The sequence below is a fragment of the Mangifera indica genome, chromosome 17 (genome assembly GCF_011075055.1).
Source record: "Mangifera indica cultivar Alphonso chromosome 17, CATAS_Mindica_2.1, whole genome shotgun sequence".
Taxonomy (NCBI): Eukaryota; Viridiplantae; Streptophyta; class Magnoliopsida; order Sapindales; family Anacardiaceae; genus Mangifera; species Mangifera indica.
In genome coordinates, this window is record NC_058153.1 from 311670 (window position 1) to 332374 (window position 20705).

General features: G+C 32.7%; 3 protein-coding genes across 5 annotated transcripts; 2 read left to right on the plus strand and 1 right to left on the minus strand.

Annotated features, from left to right (window-relative positions):
• LOC123201057 (zinc finger protein 3-like) lies at positions 1-1098 on the minus strand. Its single transcript, XM_044616510.1, has one exon. It carries the CDS (start codon positions 977-979, stop codon positions 119-121), a length of 861 nt encoding a protein of 286 aa, XP_044472445.1. The 5' UTR covers positions 980-1098; the 3' UTR covers positions 1-118.
• Positions 1099-7026: 5928 nt separating this feature from the next.
• Positions 7027-8923, plus strand: LOC123200833 (class V chitinase CHIT5a-like). Its single transcript, XM_044616229.1, has 2 exons — positions 7027-8236; positions 8910-8923. Exons 1-2 carry the CDS (start codon positions 7027-7029, stop codon positions 8921-8923), a joined length of 1224 nt encoding a protein of 407 aa, XP_044472164.1.
• A 4925-nt stretch (positions 8924-13848) lies between these two features.
• On the plus strand, positions 13849-20285 carry LOC123200993 (two-component response regulator ARR12-like). 3 transcript variants are annotated; one of them, XM_044616430.1, is made up of 7 exons: positions 13849-14307; positions 14741-14893; positions 15220-15612; positions 16329-16405; positions 16493-17695; positions 18172-18239; positions 19939-20285. In XM_044616430.1, the coding sequence occupies exons 1-6, from the start codon at positions 14187-14189 to the stop codon at positions 18217-18219; spliced, it is 1995 nt and encodes a 664-aa protein (XP_044472365.1). In that variant the 5' UTR covers positions 13849-14186; the 3' UTR covers positions 18220-18239; positions 19939-20285. The 3 variants fall into 3 exon arrangements, with proteins under 3 accessions (XP_044472365.1, XP_044472366.1, XP_044472364.1); XM_044616431.1 differs by lacking the exon at positions 18172-18239 and having other exon boundaries at positions 19904-20025; XM_044616429.1 differs by lacking the exon at positions 18172-18239 and having other exon boundaries at positions 13850-14307.
• Positions 20286-20705: the final 420 nt, after the last annotated feature.

The following is a 20705-nucleotide window of genomic DNA, read 5'->3' on the forward strand; positions in this document are numbered from 1 at the left end:
AGTTAATTGATATAGAATCTATAGCTAGCTGCCTCTAACAACAATTCAGAAAGAAAAAAAAAAAAAAACCGTCCTTTCTATAATCTCAATCAGGAATTTTCGAAATTAACTTAATCAATTACAGCTTGAGAGACAAATCAAGCTTCTGCTGCCTCATATCTTCCTGATTAGAAGTCCTCAAACCACCACCACCACCACCAACGCCACCACCTTTCCACCAATTACAATTACCAGCGGCTAGATGATCTTCCACCTGAGGAGAACCCATCATCGTTCTGAAAGAGTTGAATCTTCCAACCCCAGCTCGAGATGATGGTCCTGTTGAACTTGCATGAAAATTCTCCATTAATGATAATCTTCCTACTGCTGGTTGTTGTTCAATAGGAGGCCTAGACCAGTTGTTGTGTCCATACATGTTGCTGATTCCATGAGTTGGCTTATGGATCATTGAGTGCACTTGAATTCCAAGAGACCTATTGTGTCCACCATGAAGAGAAAGAGAAGACAGGCTAGAATAATAATGATTGTGGTGCAAATTATATGGCTGTTGCCCACCAAAAGCAATGGCTGAGGCTGGTGTGTATGTTGTTGTGCCTATTCTTTGCCCTCTTTTTGCTAGAGTTCTCTCTCTTTTATGAGCATTTTGGTGACCTCCAAGCGCCTGTGAACTGTAGAATTTTCTTTGGCAGTAGTTGCATGAGAAGACTCTTTGCTCAGCAGCTTGATGATGATCAGTAGATTGATGCCTACTTTCTGAACAAGTTTGAGAAGAATCCATGTTGTTTAAGCAGTCAATGAGATTCAGCTCTTGTTTTGGCTCTTGTTCTTCATGATCTTTCACTTCTTCTTCTTCTTCTTCTTCCTCTAAAACTATTACTTGCTTCTTCTGATCCTTTAAGTTCTGACATGGGGGAGCTTCAGTTGTAGAGATGATGCTTGAAGCCTCTGAAGGACTTGGATCTTTGCTCAGAGATTCCATATGAGAAAAAAGATTTATCTTTTGATATCAAGTATAAATGAGTTGTGCTATATATGAAAGGATAAACTATTCCCCGTACTGTACATTTTTAAATAAAAATAAAAAAAAATATAGCTAGGTCTAGCTGGGGTCACTTTTTGTCAAAACACTTAACAGAAATTTGGAACTCCCACATGAACCTACTTCTATCCATTGTAGGGCTGACACATCTCATGTTATAAGTTTCTGACATCTTCACTCCATCTGAACCCTCAGTTTGACTGCATAATCAAGTTCATGCTCATGTGTTATAAAGCCCCAAAAGGTACAAAGGTGGGGTTACCTAAGGGAAGGGAGAGTATGAGTTTAAAATTTGTTCGTAAATACAAAATTAAATTTTAATTTATTTGATATAATAATTAAAATTAAGATTTTTTATATTTAGTATAGTTAATTTAAATTAAAAATATAAATTTTAATTAAACATAAAAATAATAATTCAATTCAAGTAAAGGTATATTGTTATCTAAACAATACAAAAAAAGTAATTTAATTTTAGTAATGATTTTTTGTTACCAAAAAAATGCATAATTGAAAAACCCGTATAAGAAAAAACTACGTGTTAATGATGAAAAAAATTTCACTATAAATAAAGAAGATTACAAATTATAGAAGAAAATTTTTTATTCACTCTATCTAAACTTTTAAGCTTAACTCACTCAAATTTATAACAACATACTTTCTCTACACATACATTTTAATGTAACTTTTATATAAAGTCATAATTCTTAGATAATTGACATGTTTATTCATTGATCAAAACGTTCATAAGTAAGTACTTATATTATATTTAACTAAATTATTTAGTAGACAAGATTCTAACCGTTATATTTATTAAAATATATATATTTATAAAAGTCTATATACACCACAAATTTCTTTGAAATTCATCTTTCAAATTGCATTTCTTGGATTTAAGTCACGGCTATGCAATTTCTGTGTCCTGCAACTGAATATGGTACTTGGGAACTTCGAGATTCTAAAATATATGCTTATAGACTGTTTTGTTCTCTTTTTTTATCTTCTTGCACAAATCATCAAATCCATCTGTTGGAGAGTGTCAAGATATAATGTGGAAGCGCATAAAAATATCATGCGGGGCCAAAAGTAGACCACACAACACTCCTCGTGTGTACTTGATCTCCATCAATCAGGGTCACCATGTCTCTTGTTTATATGCCTTTTTTGCTTCTTCCTCTTCAACTTTTTTTGGGGCTTTGGCAGCTTCCTAGGAGTTCTCAGATTACTCATTTTTAATCAATACATTCAAAAATGAACTTGTTTCTTTTGTTATTCTCCACATATTGAACCAACTAGCTAGGGGACTAGAGTTCTATGAATGAGACGACAGAACTCTTCTAACTTTTTTGCAGGGAGTCTCTCGCAGCTTAATAGGCATGCACTATCAGAACAAGATAAAAATGTTTAAGTCTAGCTAAGACTTAAGCAGGGACAGGAGTTCACATCCAACAAGTCTGGTTTCATCAATGTGATAAGATTTGTTTATGTATGTTATATTAAACTAAACGTTCTTATTAAGATTTGACCCTTTTGTCAAGAGGATATATAGAATTACTATGATATTATTTATAATATACTAGTCAAATAACATGATCCACTATCAAAATATTATCCATTTTAGATACCAATCCGTCACTGTTTTGTTTTCAAAATTTGAAAGCTAAAACAAGTTTTAATTGTTTAAGGCCTCAAACAGTATATAATCCTAAACAAATCTTATATCATTTCTAAACTATGTGAGATATTCTAAACATTCAAATTCAAGTTAAAATAATTTTTTTTTCAAACAGAGTTTTAAATATCAAGTTAGTCCTTATTAAGAGTAAATATGGATCAAACCCACTCCTAGACTCAAATCCCGCTGAGACTTGAGACAGTGAGATACCCACTTGCCATCCCAATTGATAGATACACAATTTAGTGGAACATTTCAACATAAATATGAAGTAACTCATGGGAAATTGCGAATGAATTAAGTTGTAGGTCGATTAGAAGTCAGAAGGCACTATTCTCTTAAAGTTAAATTTATGCACATATTAAATGGAAATGGAAAAGGCCACTAAAGCGAGAAGCCTCAGCTTTAGATGTCAGTCATGATCTTAAGTAGTTTGTCGTATTTGCCCGTGAATGGTGGGGACGACGAGAAATGGCCGACAAAGAAATGTTTAAAGCCTATGTGGAGTCCCTTGCTTCATAGTGCATGCTATCTAATTATATTTATAAATGGATATTATTAGTTTGATATGAACAAATCCCCACAATTAGCTCTTTCAGATCTTAAGCATGATCTTAACTTTTACTTATATAATTATTATCACTAACCACAAGTCTTTTTTTAGCCAACTCCTTTTATCCAATCAAGACTAGGGTAAGATTCAATTGGGATCGAATCCAAACAAAATTTAAGATTGCCTCAAATTTAAAAGAGTCAATTTGAGTAAGAGTGGATTCACTCTAAATCGAGCTCAAGATTTGTTTGAGTTTAGATGAATCTATAATATCTAATTCAAGTTTATTAGAGTTAATATGTTAATATATTGTTAGAGGGTTGTATCTGAGGTGTATAATGCCATATGAAAATTGAATTGTGTCTCCCATATGATGAACAATATCCTTAGATAAATAAATGAGCTGATTTGTCGAATTGAAGCTTCTAATTGAGATCGACCCATTCAAGCTAAGTCATGCATCTAAGTCTAGCCAACTCAAAGTGAATCCATCTCTTAACTCAAGATTGATGAGTTGAGATTTAAGCTCAACTAAAAAATATTTTTATTTTGAATTATATTTACGTTGATTTAAACTCGAATATTTAAATTGATTCAAACTCAGTTTGTTTTATAAAAATAAACTTAATCCTTGACCTGAACTTGATTGGTTAACTTGAATACAAATTTGAACAAATCAGATCGAATCTAACAGTAATCAAAACCTCACATGAAAAAGTTTTTAAAAACAATAATAATAAGCATAAGTGTTCAAACTCGAATAGTCTTATAAAAAGAAGTTTAATATTTGGTTTAAACTTTGTTAATTGAATTTAAATTAAAACAATTAACCTTATACCCCAAACTGTTCGGATCAAATCTAACTGTACTCAAATCCTCACATGAAAAAGTTTGAAAAAAATCAAATAGAAATAAGCATGAGTGGGGTTTTGGCACTTACCTTGTATTGGTTTATACAATACAAAACACTCCATATGATTCTACAGACAATTATCTTGTCTAATCATATTCAACCAAAATCTCTTTATGAGATCTCCCTGTCTCTCTTAAGTGTCATATCCTTGACCTTCCAAGAGGTTTGAGTTTTGTCATGACAACCCCCCAAGTTTAAAATAGTATCAGGCAACTCCGCTCACATTTCAAAAGTGTCTTTTGCTGCATTTGGATTAGTTTTTACACGTCTAGAGTTCAACATTAAGTCTTCTCTTTTATTTTCCATCGTGAAAAAAATTGGTTAGCATAAGAAATTACCTTTTTTTTTTAAAAAAAATAATTTAATAAAATATAATGATAATTAAAGAAATAAAGATTTATAAATATCTAACGAATAAATTACAAAACCAAAACAATCACAACGTTTTTTGACAGTGAAAATTTATATTTTAATTTATGTGATGATAAAATAATAATAAAAAATTATAAAAAGCTATAAAAAGGGTTACCAACATATTATAAATATCTTTAAAGATGTTTAAACATCTTTTACTCAGTTTACATAGAGTTGCTAATATTCTAAGCATGTCCGAATCATGTTTTGTTTTAGAGAAGAAAATCATATCTCAGCTCAATCAAGCTACACTTAATGGTCTGCTAATCTCTAGATATTTGTATCTACATGAAACTTTATATGACAATTAAACTTGCTTAAGTTCGATTCGAATTGAAATGGTTTGGTTCGAATTTGGTTCAAGTTAATTACTATAATTTGTGGCTCCAATTTGTTATTTAAGTTAGTGACTCATTGACTATTTAATTATGGCAAAATAATGTCGTTTTGACATAATCTGAATCAAGTTGTGAATCACATTCAAATTGGTTCGAGTCATCCTCTGACTTATAAGTCAAACTGAATCAAACTCGCTCCCTAGTTTGAGTTTGACTCAATTTAAAAAAAGAATCAACTCTTTTAGTTCGAATTTGATTTGAATTCGAATCGAATCAAATTAAATTAAGTCAGTTTTTGAGATCAAACTAACTAGATTTAGGTTTAACCATATCAAAAATAATAGACTTATAAGTTTTTAATGAGAAATTTAAAAATTCATCATTAAAAATATGTATTTATTTAATTTTAACAAATATATATATATATAAATAATCCTTAAAATATTAAAAATAGTATGTATATAATGTTAAGATATTTATCTTTTTGTTAATTTTTTTTGTTAATGCCCTTTTTTAGTATTTAATCACATATATTTATACTTTTCAACAAGTTATAATATTACAATAATATGCTTAAACTAGATTTTTCAATAGGTCATCATTTTATTTATTTATTTATTCAGCACAAAATCCCTGACCTTCAAAGAAAATAGCCAACCCAAAATCCTCCCACTTATTGATCTTTGGGGTCTCAGGACAAAACTAAAAGCTTAGGGGAGGTCAGAGATTCAAAACCCCACTCTTACAAAACTGCACATTTCAAAAACCTTCGAAAAGAAGTGTCACCAAGCTCCCCATCACTCCTATTACTCAAACCCATGATGATCAATTTATTCACATCTCTGACATGACATCCCCAACAGCCCAAGCTGCCGTATAATTGAGTTTACAAATGCTAAAATCTCCTATCTGTTATTGTTGCTCATCACCTTTACTTCCAATTCCTTTTGTTTATAGCTCCACTTCATTCCAACCAAGCAAGTTTAAGCCATATTTAATTTGAATGGGCTAAATTTGAGTTAAACTTATAATTTAATTAAACTTATTTATCTTATGAAAGATATTGTTTATTTCATTGATAATATTATTTACTCATTTAATAATATATTTATCTATCTGATAATATTAATAATTTTATTGAAAGCCCTCCGATGATACGATTCCCCCTTGTTCATTCATTTAATAATACTGTTTACTAACTCTAGTTATTGGCAGCTTTATCACAAACTCACCGTGGACTCAAACTTGAGCTAACCGTCCAAGGTTCACTCGAGCTCTGTTTAAATCCTCGCCGAGGTTTAATTAGCATTAATCAGATCAACTAAAGATTTGCCCTTTACCAGCCCTAGCGTCTCCGCCTCTTCTGGATGTGCCGCTTGACTCAAATTCATTGTTGGGTCCGATAGATACACCAGCTCTGGTTCCCTTTGGAGAAAAATATAATAATAAAAACAATGGCTTACGAGAGTTTATTCTCGCTGTATTCATCTTTTTTGGTTCTACAGTTTGTCTTATCAAATGTGAAGCAGGCCAGATTCAGATGGAAGGAAAGTTTATGTGCAGAGAGCAAAAATGAAGTCGACCCAATTATTTTTTATGAGTAGTCAATATCGTAACCCATACCATCAGCCTAGTTGCGTCCTCACATTCCCATTAACAAAATTTCTTTATACATTTTCATACACTGAACTACTTATTCACTGGCTTACTCCTCTTAGTTTGTGGCCTTGCATAATGTAAAGTGTTTCCCATTCAAGTATTTTGACATCATGGAAGCCATCTTTGCAAGTAAAAGAATTGACATTACAAGCAACTACATATATAGTCAACCTTTATGCCTTCCATTTTCAGTAAAGACATTAGCATATGGACACCAGAAAGGCATTTTCATTTATTTTATGTGCATCAACGTTGAAATTTAAGGTTGATTTCATGTCCAGCTTCGTTCTAGGCACAGCACAGACCTCCCCTTTGGCTTCTCTTTGTAATTGTAAATTGGCCTGCATAAGTAAGTCCAAATATAACTTCTCGATTTTATCAAGTTTGTGTGTCCTCCTTATATATATGCATTGTATGCTTCTTTCTCAGCTCAAAATGGCCTCCTTGAAATTCATGTCACTTGTTTTTGTAGTCATGCTTACTGTTCCCAGGAACTGTGATTCACTCTCCTTGGCATTGCCTCCAAATTATCTTCTTCCTGGTCCTCATGAGCTTGTCTCAGTATCCAATGAACCCACTTCTCCACCTGAGCCCATGTTGGCACCGTATCCATCTCCTCCTAAACATCGTTCCAAAGGAATCAAAGGAGCTTATTGGCCCTCGTTTAATAATTTTCCAGCCTCCTCCATTGACACCTCTTATTTCACTCACATTTATTATGCATTCCTCTTACCTGAACCAGCCACTTTAAAGCTTAATGTTACCCAATTTGACCTGGCAAAAATGTCAGAGCTAATCAGCGTATTACGTGCCCAAAACTTACCCATCAAAATCTTATTATCCATTGGAGGAGGCGGTAATCATCCTGAAGTTTTTTCAAAAATAGCCAGTTCCAAAGAAACACGTGCAACTTTCATCAATTCAACCGTCGAAATAGCTAGAAAATATGGCTTTGATGGTGTTGATTTGGACTGGGAATTCCCAGCTGATGATCAAGACATGGCAAACCTGGGGTTATTATTTAGACAATGGCGAAAAGCTTTGAATCATGAAGCTAGAGCCAGCGGAAATCCACGTTTGTTGTTAACTTCTGCAGTTTATTATGCCTCTAAATTCACCACAATTGGCGAGCATCGATCATATCCAGCAGATGCAATTAAAAATTACGTTGATTGGGTGAGTCCAATGTGCCTTAACTATCATGGTTCATGGGAAAATTTCACTGGGATGCCTGCAGCACTTTACGATCCTAGTGGTAATTTAAGTGATAGCTATGGAATCGGTTCCTGGATTCAAGCCGGGGTACCGCCCGAGAAGTTGGTCATGGGGCTGCCACTGTATGGACGAACATGGAGGCTCAAGGATCCGACAGTGCATGGAATTGGAGCTCCGGCGTTAGGCGTCGGGCCTGGAGCTGGCATCCTTACTTACAGTCAAATTGTTGACTTTAACACAGTCAACTGTTCGATTGTGAAGTTTGATGATGAAACGGTGGCGTATTATTCGTATACTGGGGATTCTTGGATCGGGTACGATGATGTCAAGTCGGTTAAAAGGAAGGTCCGATTTGCGAAGTCACGGGGCTTGGCTGGATATTTCTTTTGGGCCCTTGGCCAAGATAAGAACTGGACAATAGCAAGAAAAGGTACAATATAATAATTAGGGATAACAAATGGACTATTACAAAGGTCAATTTTTTTTTTCTATTAAATGAATTCAATTATCAAAATTTTTTTTTCTACAACTTACAAAATTTTTATTTTTTAATTAAAAGTATCTAATAAATATAAATATATTTTTTTCCTTTTGCTTAAAAAATGAGATAATTAATTTAATACATTTAATAAAAATTTAATTCCTTCAACCAAAAAATATGAAAGTTTGTTTTTTTAAATAGAAATTTTTAATAATTCAATTTTTTTAATATTAAAATACAAAATTTGGTTTCTTCGAATCTTAACTGAATTTGTTCATCATTGACTGCATAAATAGCTAATCGACACTGACCTATGCTTTATTTGTATTGTGATTGTGAATGGCAGCTTCAAATTCGTGGAGCAGTTGATAGCTTCAAATAAACTTTAAAGCTATTGTATGTCATTCTTTCCAACTTTATAGATCAAGGCAATTTCTTTTTTTTTTTTTTTTGATTATTTTCATAAGCATGACCCAAATAAGATCTTTCGGTTGAACTAGTCTGATTGGAAGCTATGGTCAACCGGGTCTGGGCTAAGGGCCAAACAACTTGTTTTAGTTCTTGAATCAGAATGATGTACAGTTAAATTGATTGAATAACTCAAATCTGGTTCTTCTTGCAGGTGAGTGGGCATAGACAGTTCGAAGGCTGGGGCGCTGGGCTAGAAAATTTGTTGTTGAACATTGTCTATATATTATATATACAAAATTTAATTAAGCCAAGTCAATGGTCAGCATATTAAATCAGTTGACCCACGAAAGGATCATTTGACAAGGTGAAAGCCCCACTCGAGTCTATAAACATTGTGTGAAAGATGCTTGATGCCACATGGGTTTGGTATATTTCCAACCACTACAAAAGCCATGATGGAATTAGTTTACCAACTTCTGTTCACCATTCTATTGCATTCAATCTTCATCCATCTTTGGATTTGAGTTAGAAAAAATCATTCGAATTTAAGATGAAGCTTTAGTTTGACTCAAGTTTAAAGGTTCATTAATGATTCAACTTTTTTTTGATATTATTGTTCAGGGTAAACTCAACTATCCCCTGTTTGAAATGCTTTTTCTTCAGGTTTATTCTTGGCTGATACGGTACAACTAGCTAGCTGTCTATCTGTCCAAACTTCGCATATTATTGGAACCTTTTTCCGATAACAAAAATAATTCTTTTCGTCCAACGTAGAATATGTATGCAGACAAAGCGAATCTAATGCTCCTAAATTTCAAGAAAAATATGACAAAAATAAATCTTGCTTCCGTTACTTCTATGAGAAAAAGGTCATACAACTTGCATAAACTTGTGCAAATTCTGTAACATCATCAATATTCTATCAGATATGAATTATATATTCATGAATTAAGTTTCCCATATAACTGCTAACTTTATTGCATGCTCCAAAAACTAGCTACCATTCATACATTAACACCTAGTTTATTTCTAAATCCACATGAGATAACCTGTCAATCTCCTCTAGCGATTTAACCATTCTTATAACCAATCATCTAAAGATAACAACGGATTATCGGTGAAATTTTATATCAATCGCTCGCTTCTATTATATTCTAAACACTTAACTCTCTTTTCAGTCAAAATAGGATAATCCAATAATCTCTCTCTTCTAGTTTGACCATTCTCATAATCAGTCATATAAAAAATACAACAAGTTATTAATTAAACTTTTACATCAATTGATCACTCACAAGAACTATTCAATCCCTTCAATTGAAAAACTAGCTCAAGGATAAGTTCTTTTCTCCACCCATGTGGGATATTCCTTTTATATATATATAAATATATTGTGGGCATATATCCATTGTGGGAGACAATATTAGCTAAACGTAAGAACATTTAAGAAGCAAGCTAAGTTGTGTTCTTCCCCCCTATACTTATCCGAGTTCAAAAAGCAAGGAATCTGAAGATCTTGGCAGCCTGCATGAATCTAATTGACATATATTTATAGATTAAGTGACGCAAAAGCATAGTATATTGCCTGTTGGAAAGAAAAAGAGAGAGAAGACCCTTCTTTTATCATGCAAACTTGAATATATAAATGGATAGTCAAATGATGGTGGCCTTGATAATCATAAATAATTTGATTGTGATCTTGTTTGTAGCTTGATGTGTGGCTCAGGATCTTCCAAATTGTCTTTCAGAGCATTTTTAACGGCTAATATTTGCTTGAATCTCGATCCTTTTAAAGTGGGTCAATATTGCTTCATTACCACATGACTCTTTCTTTATCTTATTATTAAAGGAGTCCTTAATTGGACAACTTTATGGATTAGTATAATCCAAGATTGGTTGTTAATTAAGATAGATAAGTATGGTGATAATTTAATAATTAACATCGGATTTGAAGAAGATAACCATGGCTTTAATCAACCTGGAAATGGAAGGGCCAATTATGATGATAAGAATTGTTTAACATAGAAAAGAAATATCACATCTATCTACTCATCTACTAATCTTTTTTTCCTCTTATCTGGATCTCATAAACAATCGTAGTAGTTGTTAATGCGTAAAATCATATTAACCAAGAATTTACCAAATTAGCCCTTAAATAGTGGTTTATGTGATAAAAAGGTATGACTCTAAGGTGAAGAGTTTTAATTTAAGCCTATTTAATGACATGTCAAAATTATACTTTTAATAGATCCGTAAAAATATATTAAGACCCACTTTTTTTTGTTATTCCTCAAAAGATTTTTGCTTATATTTTGGATTAATTTATGTAGAAATGATGTGACTAATTATTATATAAAATTTGTATATCTAATTTCTAAATAATAATTAGTCGTTGCTTTGAAATGATTTTTGTAAATTTGACTTAAAAGAACTCTAATCTTATAACAACAGTCTCTTCCATAATCATCAACAAGACACATCAATAGTAGTCATTTAATCAAATTGTATAGATGATTATTTTCAGTCTCAAATTTTCTTTCATGTAGGCCTAATTTCACTTTCTCCACCAACCTTTGGTCCCTTTAGAGAGAGGGAGAAAAAAAACAAAGGATAGTTGTTTGTTGGTATCACTTGTGGTCTGCCACTTCCAATTCTCCCTTGTCTTGTGCATGCATAAGAAAGAGCACATAATTGTCAATTTGAAGTTGGGTGTTGTTGACACAATTTAAACAGTGATATTTTATATTTAAATTAATATAAAAATCGCTAGAAAATTGTTGATGGGATAAACAATGACATTAATATTAGTATTATTAAAAAGATAAAAAATATCATTAAAAAAACAACAAATTAAACCTAATTTGAGCCGTCAAAATAAATCTCTAACTCAATTTTAACTTATTCAAATCAATAATATATTTGATCTAAGGTGGTTCGATTCAAATAACCTTAATATGATACTTGTTTATTTCTTCTTGTATGCATATACAACAATTTATCTATATGGGTTATATGCTAATTGGACTATAATTACCTAATTATACCACAATCAAAATTTTGCTTTACTTTCCATGCAAAAGCCTACATAAAATTGGAAACAACTTGAGTACTTGATGACTTGAGGGGATTTATAGATAATTTTCATGGACTTAATATTCAGTGTGATTTCGATGATCAATAATGTAGTAAAGGGTAATATTATGATGTCATAAAAATAAAATAGGAAAGGATAATATAATTATTTATCTTTCTAATATCATAACAGTTATATTTTAGGTAAGAATTTGTAATATAAAAATTCAATAGTGATTCACCATTTTTAAATTAACTTCCCCTTCAATTTAATTCCAAAACTATTGGTGATTATATTTTAATTTTGATGTCAATCCATTACCACATATGACTTGGACTTGGTCTTTGGTTAAGAATGAATTTAAGGTAAACCGAATCTTGATTTTAATAAAAAATAATTAAATTAAAATCAAATTTAATTACAATATTATTGAAAAAAAGAATCACTCTATCTAAAGAAAAAACCATTAAATCAAAAAAAATTATTAAAAAGATAAATTTTAATGTGACAATATCTATCAACCGACAAGAGGGCTCATATCAAATCAAAACAATTATCTAAATTTGAATTGTTCGGACCGAAATCACCCCTATGCTTGGTTCTTTGGAGCTCAAAAAAATAATATTAAATATGCTAAGCCTATAGAAAAGAGGAATCTTCGTAAAGGCAAAACTGTAAAGTAATTATGTTCATAATTAAATTAGAAAAAGAATTAATTACTAATCATAAACAAATAAATAAAATAAAGTTCTTTTGGTTTTACTGAACGGCCAAACTGCACTTGCACGCGTCAGCCGCGAAGCACTCTCACGCGTGTCTAGCACTCCCTGCCATTTGTACGGTACAGAGCCTTTTTTGGGCAGTCAACACCACGTGCTCAAATTTTATTGGCTCTTCGACTGAGCCGAAACGGTTCCTTATGACTGCGAGCCGAGCTGCTCGCGTTTCCACTCTGGGCCTAAAGTTTTTGTCGGGCTGAAATGATGCTAAGTACCTTGGATTTGAAAGTGCCTGTTATCAGATAATATTTATATTATATTTATTCAAATTTTAAATAAAAGATCCCCAGTCTTCATTCATTAGATTTAAATTATAATTATATTGATTTCTTTTTAATTAAATTATTTAATTTTATATAATTCAAATATATCTAAAATCATTCACTATATTTTATTTTTAAAAATATTCTTAACATTCCAATTTCCTTTTCAAATTATCCTAATTAACTATTAGAAAACAAAAAATATAATAATTTTTCTTATTTACAATCCATCTGAATACATTTTAATATCATTATCCATTAAAATAAGCCAAGAGTAGCCGAATAACAATTTTATTATACAAAAGTAAAATAAAATTAAAAAATAATTAAAATAAATATAACTATATAGAGATGCAATTATGCATAATATACGAGAATTTTAATAATAATTATATATTTGTCTTTTTAACAAAATTTAGTGTTATAACTTTTCTTTAAACATTCAAATCAATTTGAATTAGTTTAGATTAATTTTGTATTAATACAAATATGTTCTGAATTAATTTTAACTCATATCAGATTGACCCAAAATAAATATCTTATAATAAAAAATTTAATCATAATCTGATTTTTGTCTCATATTATATCAAGTTTACGTATTAAAAATTAATAATTATAAAGTACTCCCACCTAAGGGTGGGTCTTTAGATGAAATCTATGATTTATCTTAAATAAGTTGATCTTGAATTAAAACTTTAATTTTAATTGATCAGTTTGAAATTAACTCTTTAATCCATTTAGTTATATTGTTTATCTTATTAATAATATTATTATATTTTTTTAATATTATTATTTATTTTATTGATAATTTTTTAATAATATTATATATTAATAAGGGTAAATTCAAACTCAAATTGACTAGGTTTAATCCGAGCAACCGCTCTGAGACTACGCTCAACCGGAATCAAATCAAACCCACCCACTACAGTCATTTTTTTTAAAAGGATCCTATCATATACGTGAAAACACGCGCCGTCAATTCAGTCAAAACAAAATCTCTATATTTGAGAATACTTAAAATGGTACAAAATATATTTTCCATTAAAAGTCCTGTGTATTCATTTCTCTTCCAGCTTTCACAGTCCAAACATGGTTCATAGATTCCATATTCTTTCTCCTTTCACAGTTGAAACGAATGCTTCAATGACAGAGGAAGAATTTTTTTTGGACTTTTAAATTCTTTGTTGAATTTATTATTATTATGCCTTTTTCCATGATTAATCTGTAATTATAAATGTCTTTGCAAATAGTCTGAGACTGATATAATATCTGGGTTCTGCTCAGAATCATAAAAGCGTAATCGCTAATCTTAAAGTTAATACCTTTCTTCTGAGAATTAGCCATAGCCATAGCCAAAGCCACAGAAGAAAGAAATAATGACTGTAGAGAAAACAAATGGTGACCAGTTCCCAACTGGCATGAGAGTTTTGGCTGTTGATGATGATCCAACTTGTTTGTTGGTTTTGGACACTTTGCTTCGTCGTTGCCAATACCAAGGTCTGCCTTTTCTTTTATTCATTATTTTCTTACTTTTTTAGTTTTTGGATATGGGGTTTTGGATTCAGAGTTTGTTTCTGCATTTAGTTAGTTTTTAAGCTATGTTACTATAAATTTCAATTTATGCAGAATCTTTGCAAATATCATTACTTGACTGCAAGTATTGTTTTATAAATACAAAGATTTTATTCTTCATTAGGTTCTTTGAAAAGAGTTTGTATTTGTTCATGAATTTATAATATCTTTCAATTTAATTAACAAGTTTTGGTGGAGTCCAGATATTATTGTTGTTCTGTTTTGGATCTTTGTGTCTATTCGATTCTGAGATGAGTATTGGATTTGATGAGATTTGAGTTATCCATTTTGGTAGTGTTTTTAAACTTTGAATCTAAGTGGGATGATTTTATTGAGTCTTGAATACTGGTTTTTGCAGTTACCACAACAAGTCAGGCCGTCACAGCTCTGAAGATGTTAAGAGACAACAAGAACAAGTTTGACTTGGTTATCAGTGATGTGCATATGCCAGACATGGATGGTTTCAAGTTACTTGAACTTGTGGGGCTTGAGATGGACCTTCCTGTTATAAGTAAGTCAAAGACTTCTCACCTTCTTTTGCCTTTGCAATTTGGCGTTTGACATTCAATTTCAGATCCTAATAACCCGAAAGGAAATTTAAGTTAGATTCAGCAATGGGTTTTAGATTCCCTTTAAAAGTCGGGACATTTTCACTTTTGTACCATTTAAAGGTTCTTGATGATTTGGTATCTTCCTGCATTGTTCTGATGAATTTCAATAGAAACAGAATCAACTTTTGGAAAATTTTCTATTATTTTTGTTAGTTTGATTTTTATTAGAATTGATTTTGAAGAGATTCAACTGGAGTTTTAAATGTAAAATGTTGTATGTATTCAGTGTTGTCGGGAAATGACGACCCGAAGCTTGTGATGAAGGGAATTACTCATGGAGCTTGTGATTATTTGCTGAAACCTGTTCGGATTGAGGAGCTGAAGAACATATGGCAACATGTAGTCAGGAGGAAGAAAATAGATTCAAAGGACCGCAATAATTCTGACAATCAAGACAAGCCCCATCACGGTGGTAGTGAAGCTGCAGCAACTGGGAGCTCTGATCAGAATGGGAACCTCCATAAAAGAAGGAAAGACCAAAATGAAGAAGAGGATGAGGAACATGATGAGAATGAAAATGAAAATGAGGACCAATCAACCCAAAAGAAGCCTCGGGTTGTTTGGTCAGTTGATCTGCATCGCAAATTTGTTGCAGCTGTTCATCAATTGGGCATTGACAGTATGTTGAAACTCCTTATCTGAATTACCGTATTTCAAAATTCTTGCTAAAGCAATTCAGTTTTTTTTAAGACACATGCTAGCCTTTTCTTATTGTGTGTCCTTTCCCAGTTTTGTTAATTATGCATGATATACCTTATACTGGGTCATAGGTTCTTGCTTGGAACTGTTTGGTGGATTTCGGGGTTTATAAGGTGGATAAGTTCTTCCTCTTAATGTATCAATCTTTTGGATTAGATACCTTGATCTTCTTAACGTATAGTATCAAAACCAAACAGAGATCCATCCACACAATGAGGTTGCCCTCTTAGGGCTCTGCCAAGGGTCTTGTCTGGGAAGCGTATGGTTTAGTTCCTAGACTCTGGAAGTCCCTCATTGAATCGTTGGTGGGGGGAGGGGAGAGTCAGGTGCCCTTTGCAATTTATAACAAGAATGCACCACCTAATGAAACTCATCCTTAGGGTGGCTACCTTGGACTTTCATCACAATGTTTGATACCATTTCTGAATTGTGAAATTCTTGAATTATTGAGATATTGTCTTTCAAAGTCATGATTGATTTTCTCCTTTCAATTCATAAGACCAAAGTATTCTTACTTGGCAAAAAATTAATTCTTATTCTTGGTTTTGTCATTTACTATGCAAATTCATCCATGTATTTTTCATTCAATTTCATCATGGTTTTTTTTTTGTAACTTTTTCTTGTTTTTGATTTCAGAGGCTGTACCAAAAAAGATACTAGATTTGATGAATGTTGGAAAGCTGACCAGAGAAAATGTTGCAAGCCATCTCCAGGCATAAATTCTCACTCATACTACCTCTGTTCTATGTGTTGAAAACTATTGTTTCATGAAAGCTAACTAGGCTATCATGTGGTTGCAGAAATATAGGCTTTACCTCAAAAGGATCAGCTGTGTGGCTAACCAACAAGCTAACATGGTGGCAGCCTTGGGCAGTACAGATCCTTCATATTTTCGAATGGGTTCTGTTAATGGACTAGGCAATTTCCATTCCTTAGCTGGACCTGGGCAGTTTCAGAACAGTTCTTTTAGATCTTTTCCACCTGGGGGGATGCTTGGTAGATTGAACACTCCTGCTGGACTGGGTATGCGTGGCCTCCCTTCGGGAATGATTAATGATCAGCCAAAATTCCATGCAAGCATTCTTCCTGGAAGCCACAGTGGTAATATACTTCAAGGGATGCCGACTTCCCTTGAACTTGACCAGTTACAACCAAACAAAAGTATCACTGCTAATGATAATACAGCAGTTTTCCCTGTTGACGGTGGGTTTCCAGATGCAAGATTAACCTTTGGTCGATCAAATAGCCCTCATCTTGCTGTTACAAACAGCCCCTTGATGTTAGAAGGACAGCCTCAAGAGGTCCAAGGTAACAGAGCATTCGGAAATCACTCTTCTGTAACACTGATGCCCTTAAATTCTGGATCTTTTTCCCATTTGCCAGATCATGGTAGACGCAATGACAATTGGTCGACTGCTGTTCAGTCATCTGGGATCCAGACAAATTCTTTTTCATTAGGTGACTGTTTTAACCAGTCTACTCTGCACACCTCTAACATAAGAGACAATCTTTCTACAATGTCCTTGGAAATTGGAAATAATCCATGTGATGTTTCTTCTATGCCTCCACTGCACAACCAATTACAGGATTCAAAAGCAGATTTACCATTCCAAGGAGTACCTATTGGCAAAAATGCAGGGCAAATGATCAGCAATGTCCCCCAAGAATGGGAAAACCATAAGCATGATACTTCATTCCGCTTAAATATTGGATGTAACTCATTGAACTCTGCAATCCCCATGAATGATGATGCAGGGACTTTTGGCCAAAGCTTGGAGCCAAGTAACTCTCTTTTCCACAGAAGCACCGAATTTGATTCAATTGGACAATCAAATTTTGTTGATTACTTCCCTGTGAAGATTAATGAGGTTCAAAGGTCTTGTATGCAGACATCGTTAAATCCGAAGGAAGAGTATCTCATGGTTCAACAGAAGACACAGAGCGGTTACATTTCTAATAATGTTGACTCATTGGAAGATTTAGTGAGTTCAATGGTGAAACAGGTAAGAACATATAATCTTTGATTTAATATTTGAGATGTCTTTATTGATCGTAGCTTATTTATATCATGTCTATAAATTGATCTTTTTGTAACATTTCTAAGCTTGAACAATTAAAATGAAGAAGCTTCTCAGGCTTGTCAATGCTGGTTGCTTCTAATTATTGGGGTACTATTATAGTTGACAAACTCATTAGTGGGGCTAACAATAGTATGGGATAATCAATTTGCAAGTTAGAATTTTGCATGCTATATTTTGTTATATTGCTATGAGATATAATATGACATGAGAGGAATATTAGCCATTAATGAATTATTTGATGGATATTGCTATTTTATTGCATTTAGCTCGTTGTCATAGTTATAGATAGCGGCCCGCCCTGGTTTAGTGAAGAAAAACTTCATATGAAAGAAATGCATGGTATACTTGGATATCTTGTTCCCTCAGAGATTTTTTATGATTTTTTCTTTTGTCTATAGTGCTGGAGTATCTATCATTTATGTCAGAAGAATCCTAGTGCAATCTGATCAAATCAATCAAACTTGAGGTGAATAAATTGAAGTTTGGAGGGAGGTCTTGCACAATTGTGTAACAGAATTTGCCTGACCACAAACATTGGAGAATTGTGTGTAGGATAGTTCAATATTTTGTGTATTAGCATACGAGTAGAACTTGCAAGACCTCGAAACTTTGTCCTATATATTATTTTTGTTTGGTTTCCTGTTTGGTTATTAAACTGATCATCCTGTTGCATCTTAATAGTTGAATTATGTTCATGTGGGCATCTTTCCACAGCATACCATTGCTGGTATGTGCTAACTCATATGTGAACCACTTGATATAATCAAAAGCAAATTTGGGTATACACAGAACAAAATGCTTGTGTTGTTTGATGGTACCATCCAAGAAACAGCAAACCAGTTAAATTACTTAGTTCTGAGCTGATTCGCCTACATGTTACATAAGCATTCAGGGGATGGGAAGAGTCTGTCTTTGTGCTATTGAATAATAAAGAGCCATACATATTCATATGTATTTGGGAATAGAGCATCGATCTTTGTGCTACCAGGTGAAAACCCTAATACTTTTTTCCTTAGCCCCCTTCCATTTGAAACCTAACTTTACCTTTTATGATAAAATCTATCTTATAGAATGAGGACAAGTATCCTATCCTAACAGGAAACTATATCAATACAAGTAAATTCATCTTGATTTATACAGGAGATTCACAATTAAGGATGTTCTGACCTGTCAAATAAAATGCCGCCTTATAATGTTTTTTTGTAAAAAACTTTGAGCAGCTTTGGGAAGGACTTTACCATGATTATGGATCCTGCTTGCGATGGAAATGATACTGAAAATTATAATATGTGGTTTCATGTTTAAATTCAAGAATGAAGGAAATTTTTTTAGTGATCATTGTTTTTATTGTGTTAATAGTTTTTTGATTGAATTTAAAATGCAATTTTTAATTATAGATTTGAATTCATAGATTTTTTCATTGATAGTTTTTGATGTTGCATGAAAGTTCTATCTTTAGTTTCTAATTTATAAGCTTTCACTTCTATTTAACTAGGGAGAAATGAACCCCCCAGAGCCACTCATTCATATTTTAGCAATTCTATTGTAGGCCAGCAAGTTTCAGGTATTACCTTTTTAGGTAGATGTTTAATCAAGTTAGATCCCTCTACTTAAAACTTCTGAAGGAATTGAAATTTCTTTCATGAACTTCATGTGTTCCTCCTTGCTTTAGAGTAAGCATTTGTTTAGGATATTTTTTATGAAATATCTCTCACTCACCGCCCCTCATAGTTTAGACAAAAGACTTCTGTCATTAGTGGTTAAGTCTTTCCTCAATCGTGTTAAGGCTCCTGTTTTATCCGAAAAACATGTCTATACTCTATAGCTGCCTGTTCATCATTGTATCCATTTAACTGAAGAGACGGACCTCTAATAAATCCAAAAACAGTACATCTGGTATAGTGCCTTGGTTCTAAGATGCTCCTAAATTATTGTGTGTTTCAATGTAAGTGTAAAAACTTTGCATATACAGTCTGAAATTTCCGAGTTCATGTGCTTTGGATGTGCACTCTGTCTGCTTTCGAAGGTCTTGAATACCCATTTCACTACGTTTAGAGCATAGCACTTTTCAATTGAATTATGATGTGTGAATTTATGTTTATGGTTCTGATGTGGTTGTCATAATTCTAGGCTTGGGCATCTGACAACAGAGTTGTGTAATGCAGGAACAAGACAATGTCACATTACCAGAAGGCAATTTTGGCTGCAATAATGCATATTCCCTTCGGACGTGCATATGAAAGTAGACTATAGCTCTTAACACAGAAGGATCAAGGATCTGCCTGCAAAAACATTTTCTTGTATAATTTTGCCTTGTGTAATCCATGCTGCACTTTAATATGTATGCCCCTGTTGCCATTTCAAGATTTCTGTTGCTACTTGTTGATAAATCTTCTGCCCCCCTTCTTAGTACGGTTAATATATTTCCAGTTAATCGAGCAGAAACAATGGCAATTTGATAGTCACCTGTTTCTATTGTAATAAGAAATTGTGCATCCTTGTCTTGGCCCAACTGTGCGTTCTAGATTTTATGATGTTCTTGCAAGGTTAGATTTCATTTTGTTAATAGATTGTTGCATGAGTAAGAATAGCTTAATATTATACTGATCCCAGATATGGGTGGACTAGAGTTGAATCGGGCTCAAGCAAGGTTGAATTGTTTAACTTGGTCAGTTGGTAAATATTAACACTAGAGAAGAAAATGATGAGTGGCAAGAGAAGAAGAGTTGTTAGAAGAAAGGAAGAATCATTGGAGAGAAAAAGACTAATTGTTGGAGAACAAGGGGAACTCTAATGTGATAGATGCTAATAAACCCTCAATGTCAAATCAAATTAGAGTTTTAGTTCAAACTAGATGAATGGTATGTTTAAGTTGATTTAAGTTTAGATGGTTACAGCTTTTGATTCAATCATGGCCGAGTCTAAACAAGAC

Bases quoted from the DNA above. Each gene is read 5' to 3' on its own strand.
- LOC123200993 (XM_044616429.1), top strand. From the start codon at position 14,187: ATGACTGTAGAGAAAACAAATGGTGACCAGTTCCCAACTGGCATGAGA. The intron at 14,894-15,219 runs GTAAGTCAAAGA...GTATGTATTCAG, and splicing joins GATGGACCTTCCTGTTATAA to TGTTGTCGGGAAATGACGAC. The intron at 16,406-16,492 runs GCATAAATTCTC...ATGTGGTTGCAG, and splicing joins ATGTTGCAAGCCATCTCCAG to AAATATAGGCTTTACCTCAA.
- LOC123200833 (XM_044616229.1), top strand. From the start codon at position 7,027: ATGGCCTCCTTGAAATTCATGTCACTTGTTTTTGTAGTCATGCTTACT.
- LOC123201057 (XM_044616510.1), bottom strand. From the start codon at position 979: ATGGAATCTCTGAGCAAAGATCCAAGTCCTTCAGAGGCTTCAAGCATC.